The 300-nt window shown below is 73.7% G+C and overlaps 1 protein-coding gene across 1 annotated transcript in view; it reads right to left on the bottom strand.

Moving 5' to 3' along the window:
• The window catches only part of LOC102476398 (BRD4-interacting chromatin-remodeling complex-associated protein-like), a gene marked incomplete at its 5' end in the record, with an annotated part of 18,932 nt that overhangs the window by 3,028 nt on the left and 15,604 nt on the right, over positions 1–300 (bottom strand). The window contains 1 exon segment of the mRNA XM_027767301.1: positions 4–294. Within this exon segment, the coding sequence (XP_027623102.1) occupies positions 4–294 (291 nt within the window).

Raw genomic sequence — 300 nt, 5'->3', positions numbered from 1 at the left:
GGCGTTGTGACTGGAGGGGGGGTAGGCCTCGGGCCTGTGCAGAGGCGACGGGGAGGAGGGCGTGACGGCCGCGGGGGCGGCGTGGGGGTACGGGGGCGCAGGTGTCCGGCCAGGGACCTGCTGGAGGTTCAGGATGCTGTCGATGGCGCTCTGCAGGTGCTCCGTGAGCGTGTCATCCTGCGGGCTGTCGCTGGAGAAGCTGGCCTGGTCCACGTCGGGCGACTCGGACTTGCGCCGCTTGGCAGGGGGCAGCTGGGGCGCCTCCCAGCCGGGCTCCCTGCCTCCCTGGCCTGTGCCGGC

The sequence above is a fragment of the Tupaia chinensis genome, unplaced genomic scaffold, assembly GCF_000334495.1.
Source record: "Tupaia chinensis unplaced genomic scaffold, TupChi_1.0 Scaffold000067_2, whole genome shotgun sequence".
In the NCBI taxonomy this organism is placed as follows: domain Eukaryota; kingdom Metazoa; phylum Chordata; class Mammalia; order Scandentia; family Tupaiidae; genus Tupaia; species Tupaia belangeri.
Note: the sequence above shows the minus strand (reverse complement) of the source record. Positions and strands in the feature narration are given on the sequence as shown.